A 7383-nucleotide genomic window follows, 5' to 3' on the forward strand; every position below is an offset into this window, starting at 1 on the left:
TTCGTCCAGCAAAGTTGGCATATTGACCAGAGAACACACGCAATTTACAAACACAATACACATGGGTAGTTGTAATAAAATTTCCAAGTGATCCTAATATAATAATTTAGTAGGGTTTTTTTTTTTTTTTTTTCGTAGTCTTGCTCTCTCGTCTGCACGGTAGCACAGTGGTATCGTCACCGTTCTCCCCACATCGGGTGGAAAAGTCCCGGGTTCGAATCCCGTCGATCACGCGAGGAACTTATGGGCTTTTTTCACTCCGTGGTTGAGTTAGATAGCAAGATTTTCTCCCCAGAAATTTTGGGGTTTTCATCCAGCAAAGCAGTCAAATCGAAAAGAAAACAAGCAATTTACAGACAATGCACATGGGTGATTGAATGTGACTTTCCATTTGACACTAATATAATAGTTTAGTAGCCTTGCTTTCTCAAGCGTGTAAGGAGAGAGTTACAATGAAAACGAAGAAAACACCCACCTCAAACATCAGCACAATACAAAGAAAGATACAATGCAGTCCGGAGAGAATACACAAACAACTGTTCATGCCAAACAAAGTTCCTGGCGTGCTCTGGTGGGGAAGGAAGGCAATAAAACCATTGGGGTTTAGTTCACAAGCTCATAAGGAACAAAGTAGGGTCCACAGATATCATCAATTCTATCCGTTCTGAGGGCACCTCTGAGAGGTTTTCCTGGGAGGAGACAATGAATAAGATTCTGAAAGGAATAATCTACCAAGACAATCCTGATCTTCACAGTGTAGTACATAGAAATGTTATCACTGAGAATCAGGCTACTACTAAAAACAAACTATTACATAGGTCCCCCGAATATTTCAATTCATCTGCAGTGCTGTGTGTCTTTTGTCTGTTAATTGCGTGTGTTCTATGGTCAATTTGTCTGTTTTGCTGGACGAAAAACCCCAGTTTCCGGGGGGGGGGGGAACCTTGCTATCTACGCCTGAGATCGACTGAAGAATCCTTCGCTGAAGAGGAGATTGCATTACCCATAAGCCCTCGTGGGTAGCATATTTGGTAGGATCGCCGTCCTCTCCACACCGGATGGAAAAGACCTGAGTTCAAGTCCCGTCGATGACGGGAGAAATTTTTATTAGCCTTTTTCACAGCATGGCCGAGTTAGTCGGTCTCAGGCGAGGTTAGCATGGTTTTTCTCCCGGAGACTGAGGTCTTTTGTCCAATAAACAGATAATCGACCTCATACAACGCAATTTACAGCCAATATACACGGAGCGATATGGCCTTAGTCGCTGATGCTCCTAAAATCCTACAACAACAATTAGCAATAAATAAAATTAAAAACGGAAAAGCTCCCAGACTGGACCTCATCCTCAGGGAGGTCCATCAAACGCCTTTGGTCTGCTGCACCCGATGCTCTAGTATGACTGTTGAACACGTGTCTTAATAAAGGCTCCTTTCCTACACCTCGAAAACACGCCAACCTCAGGCTTTTAGTCAAAGATCCCAACTGTCCCACTGGTAAAGCCAAAGCATACCGTCCAATTGCTCTATTACAATAATAGGAAAAGTATTTGACCGATTACTTCTCACCCGTCTCCAGTCTGTCTATGAAACCAAAGGACTAGCCTCCGCACTCCAGTTTGGCTCAATCCAGGAGTGCTCCACTATTGATGCACTACTGAAAACCACCCAATAACAGATAGAAAAAAAGTATGTACTAGAGAAGAGGGGAAGAAAATAAGAGTTTAAGCAGGTGGTAGCTGTAGTGGGTAACAGATGACACTTGTTTTATACTGCTGTCCGGAACGTTAGATTGAGTTCCTTCGTCATAGCATCTTGGAATCAAGTTTGTCATCTTAAATTTGTTCGTGAATCTCATCAAGGGTTATTTAGTAGAATATTTAGTGGAGTGTGTGTGTGTGTGTGTGCGCGCACACACACACACCTTCTTGTACTGTACTTGTATACAAGTAAAAGGAGAATAGGACAATTAGAAAGAGAAAGTCGCTTCAAATCAACTAAACCCAACGAAGAAGAGAGGAGATCAAAATAATAAGAGTGCATAGTGCCCCTTCTTCGTTAGGTTCAGTTAATTTTATTTTGTCTTCTCTGCCTTTTCTCTATATACTTTTATTGTATTCTTTTTTTTTTTTTTTTTCAGTAAGAAGCAACGATCTTTTTGTGTATCCCAGCTCCTTTGTGTACCAACTCAATCATAATCCAACACAAAGGTCAAGTGCCATCACACCTTCAAGGAATTTCAATTTCCCATCCGCTCAAATAATTGGGTCCCCAAGAAACTATCAGCACAATCGATTACTTCAGAGGCGTCGACAGTACCCAGAATTACAGGCGCAATCGTACAGTAAATCACTAGGAGGCAAAGTTTCTACATCTGCAAGTGAAAGGGAGTTGATTGTGTTGAGCCCATCTCTTGAAGTCAGGAGAAATCAGTATTATTAAAGCGCTGCTGTGCCATGTAAATTTATGTTTTATACATCTTTGTTGTACACATGTTGAAAATAAAATCTCGAATTTGTTTGTCTCGTTACTACATTAGCTCGGAAAGATGGAATTGGTAATACTTACACGGCCATTATACAAAGCTATTTAAAACAAATTGTTCATAATTTAGATTTTACATATGGAGATGTAAAATACTTTACTCCCTACAACATAAAGGATCATAAATCCAATTTTTGAGGGGTCTTCTTTCCAAATTTTCACAAACGAAACATCTCGTTAATCAATGTATTTTATGCACTTAATGTTTCAATGAAGTTCTTTATAGAGACCCTCTTTTTAACGTTCCACACGTTATAATGTCCTATGTGGTTGGTGCCGGCTGATACTGATAAGATTTATACTCCAGCACGACTACCAGGTCAGTGGAGTTTACAATAATTCAAGCAATACAAATGTAAATCGTATTTAGCAGTCACGGGTTGAACCCCGGGCCACTCAAAGGCGTGTGCTACTGCACTCGCGCTCTTGACCACTCGGCTACGTCATGCCTGGTGCCAGCCAATTTCTCATTAACCTAATGCTATTTTATGATCGATATAACGATCGTCTTCTCATTCTTGGGGGGGGGGGGGATTGTTATATAGATTCGTCTGTATTTAGAACGCACGCTGGAGAAATTACTAATTTCGCACTATTACTAAGCGCATTATTACTAATAAATTTACGAACATAAAATTATAATTATATGTAAACTGTATGTATGGATTTTTTGCACCACGTTTAATTAATACCAGATCTTAACTTTGATACAAACATTTTTTTTTTTTTTTTTTAATTTCTTAAACTAAGCGGCCTCAGTCACCTTTTCTGGCAACTTCACCACCTATTTACAATACTGTACATATAATTTTAGACGTATACTGCCACTGGTTGGTTACCATCCCTGGTAAGTGAAGATGGCCAGGGATCTGCTATTTGCGTACTGATAATATCAAATAGAGAAGAATAGCAAGGATAAGAAAGAGAAAAGACAGTAGAAAAAGGAAGTAGAAGAGGAAAACACTCAGTACAAAACTTGAAGCAACAGCAAGTCCATGCATCCTGAAGCAAAATCTAAAAAGTCTGTCCTCCTCCTGATCAACTGCAGCACGTTCTGGAACGATGGATACAGTGCGATTCGAACAGAATGCGACGAAGGACGATTCACAGCTGAACAATTCGCACAAGTAGGTTTTATGTTCTTATATAAACATACATAATAAGAGTGTATAATATCGGTGTAAATACGCCATAGTTTACCCATAAGTTTAACTACAACACATACGTAGTGTAACGTAGACATCGTTTAGATTTTCTCATTGTGGCTACCGTCACAACGAGATACCAGGTATTGCATTACTTCGAATAAATAAAGCTTCTCTAGTAGAGGAGACTACTGTTATTTATTCTCAGTGGGCACCTCTCAGTAGTGCAATACCTGGTATCTCGTTGTGAAGGTAGCCACAATATGAGATCAAATCTAAACGATGCTGTTACACTACGTAAGTAGTTAAACTTATGGGTAAACTATGGTGTATTTACATCGATATTATGTAGTTAATTTCAACCCATAACGTATTATGCCTTGAGCATTTAGTCTTCAAAATATTGAGTGTTTGCTCCTTGCACAATGAGAACAAACTATTTCCTTTAAATCACAACGTCCCGCCGTATGTCCATAGTGAAGACACCCGTAGTAAGTACATAATACTTAAAAAATACCTCTTGAACTTGTGACTTTTACAGCCCAAATAAATATGCTGAGAACGTTATTTGTTATTTTTTAGGAGCATTAGCAACTAAGGCCATATTGCTCCGGAGATATGCGTTGGTCATTCCCTGACCTTTCCGCATCCTCCGTATTTGGTGGACACGGGCTCAAACCCCGGTCTAATCAAGAAGCGTGTGCTACACACTGCTGCTCCTGCCCAACCTGGCTACGGAGGCGCCTTGCTGAGAACGCTCTAAGAAATCCTTAACTCTAAAACTACCAATTTCTATTATCATATCTACTAAATCTTGAGAAACAAAGACTTTGCATTCTTTAGCAAACCCCTCCTCTTCAAGGCCACACTCAAGTAAATTCCACTCATATGACTCCTTCATTAAGTCGTGCTCTTTAATATTCACATCAAAATTAATAATAGGAAGTGGTGGCCTTAAAGGCTTAGTCAAAGAGAGGCGGCACACAGTCAGTTCATTGTTTTGATTTGTCTTCTTCAGTATCCTTCCCCCTTCACATTGTGTAATTCGGTGTTTGAGCAGCTCCTTCGCCAGAGAGAGAGAGAGGGAGAAGCAAACCTGTCAGGTAATCTCTTCGCCTGCATCCGGAGCTATCTGAATAACAGAAAAAAAAAAACAGTACAGGTCCCCCTACTCCTACTCAGGGTGGAACGCCAAATTTATCATGGATGTCCGCTGGGCTCTGTGCTTGGTCCACTTTTGTGGAATTACGTCCTCGACGAGTTTCTTCGCTTGGACCTTGGAAACGTCCATTCGCAGGGCTATGCGGATGATCTCACTTTTCCTCGCCGCCAACTCCAAGACTCAGATGGAGAACCTCGCTAACAGAGCGCTATAAACCTCTTGATGTGGGCTGAGAAGCACAAATTAACCATCTCTCCGACCAAAACCCAGTCCGTATTATTAAAAGGCTATCGAACTCAGACAAGACCACCACAAATAAAAAAATTGACAGGACGATCAGGCTGAAAACAGAGTTAAAATACCTAGGCGTCATCCTGGATAGAAATCTGTCATTTGTCCCTCATCTCAACAACATCCATGCAAAAATAAAAAAAAAAAAAAAAAAAATACACAGCAATGGTCACCAGAGCCACTCGCCGGGACTGGGGAGGCGCACGCTTGCGCTCTTCTACAAGGCAGTCTTCATTCCGGTTATTACATATGCCTCAGGTGCCTGGTACAGCAAATCCTCAACAATAGTAAACCGAAGAAAAATGGACATAATCCAAAGACCGATCCTTTTGACCATTACACATGCCTGTAACAGGATATCAACTCATGCGCTTCAGGTGATTGCGGGGGGGCTCTACCTCTAGACTTAGAGGTTGCCCATGTGGGTATGTTCTACCATCTGAAACGTGGAACTAGCACTACATTCATGAACTTTACCACAGATCCTGCCAATAACCGATCCATGGAGAAAAGAAGACTACAAACCAATCTGATGGCCATCTGGAAACAATGCTGGACAGACTCCACAAAGGGAGAATTTATACGAAAGTTCCTGCCATGTGTACAAACTACATATCCACAGTATCCATCCTGGTTCTCCCCAAGTTTATATACGACCTACCTCATCATAGGGCACGGAGTAATCCGCTGTAAACTAAACCTACTGGAAATTATTGATAATAATTTCACACCGGTCCACTCAAGGCGTTCCTTGAGTGGACCGGTGTTCAAGCCCGTGGCTGCTAAATAAGATAAATATTTGTATTGACAATTTATTGTACTCTACTGACTTGGTTGTCGTGCTGGAGTATAAACAGAAAATTTATTAGGCCTGACGTAGCCCAGTGGTCAGGAACGAGAGTGCATAGCACGCGTTCCTGAGTGGACCGGGGTTCAAACCCGTGACTACTAAATACGATAAATATTTGTATTGACGATTTATTGTAAACTCTACTGACTTGGTTGCCGTGCCGGAGTATAAACAGAAAATTTATTTACAGGGTGTGCGGAAGAAGAAGGGAGGGCGAAAGTAAGGCTAAGGGAATGTAGGTGGAAAACATCCCCTAAGTTGACAGTGGAGTGTTTGCCCCACCAGGCAAAAAGTGGGATAATCCCAGGGAGGAGAGGAAAAGCCACACAGTGCGAGTGCTGAGTGGGACCGACGTTTGCGGTTCAGTGGTGATGCAAAAAAAAAAAAAAAATTATTCTTTAGGCAACCCGAATATTTAAATTCATATGCCAAGCTGGGTGTCTTTTGTCTGTTTTTCTAGACGAAAAACTCCAGTTTCTGAAGAGGGGGGGACCTTGCTATCTACTGCTGAGACTGAATAACTCAGTCACTAAGTGAAAAAAACCCATTAAAGTTCCTCGCGTCATCGACGGTATTCGAACCCGGGCCTTTTCCACCAGGTGTGGAGAGTTGTTGTTGTTTGGTTTTTAGGAGCATTAGCAACTAAGGCCATATTGCTCCGGGATATGCGGTGGTCATTCTTTGACCTTTCCGCATCCTCCGTATTTGGTGGTGACGGGCTCGAACCCCGGTCTAATCAAGAAGCGTGTGCTGCGCACTGCTGCTCCTTCCCACCTGGCTACGGAGGCGCGGGTGTGGAGAGGACGGCGACAATATCAGTGTGCTACCCACGCAGACCGAGTGGCAAAGCCGTGGTATTGCCGAGGAACGATCTCGCAGTGAGTGTGTTAAATAGAGATGAGGAGAGCCAATGATATCCATACCACCGCCGCCGGCCTGTTTTCATCCGCCCATCCAGTCTGATTGCAGCTTTTCACCTCGAAGTAGACCAAGTCCATCGGCATTATACAGGGTGTTTCAGTTAAACGTTTCAGAACTTCTAAGAGGGGTAGGGTACATCCTGACAACTCGAAATCATATAGCAATGTGGGGTCGGAAATGCTTTCCTGAAGCGGTGTTGTACACAGAAGCACCATAAAGAAAAGAGACCGTAAGTGAGAAATCGTTTTAATAATACATGAAAAGAAGCAAAAGGTACATGGATTAAAGTAAGTGTTCGAAGTTTCATCCACGGGCTAGAACGCACGCCTCACATCTCCGACGCATGGACATCCGAACATTCTGGAATACTCCAGGCGAATTTCGAATTTCTTCGGCAGCTACTGCGATTCTTGCAACCAGCTCCTCAGCATTGTCAACAGGGGTGTCATAAACTAGCGATTTCATATGACCCCA

General features: G+C 42.2%; 1 protein-coding gene across 1 annotated transcript in view; it reads left to right on the forward strand.

Annotated features, from left to right (window-relative positions):
- LOC150086835 (cuticlin-3-like) overlaps positions 1 to 2531 on the forward strand; it is a 111579-nt gene extending 109048 nt beyond the window's left edge. The window contains exon 9 of the mRNA XM_090371609.1: positions 2137 to 2531. Within this exon, the coding sequence (XP_090227735.1) occupies positions 2137 to 2438 (302 nt within the window). The 3' untranslated portion in view covers positions 2439 to 2531. The remainder of the gene's footprint in view (positions 1 to 2136) is intronic.
- Positions 2532 to 7383: the final 4852 nt, after the last annotated feature.

The sequence above is a fragment of the Mastigoproctus giganteus genome, chromosome 4 (assembly GCF_048544385.1).
Source record: "Mastigoproctus giganteus isolate SK-2022 chromosome 4, ASM4854438v1, whole genome shotgun sequence".
NCBI classification, from domain to species: domain Eukaryota; kingdom Metazoa; phylum Arthropoda; class Arachnida; order Uropygi; family Thelyphonidae; genus Mastigoproctus; species Mastigoproctus giganteus.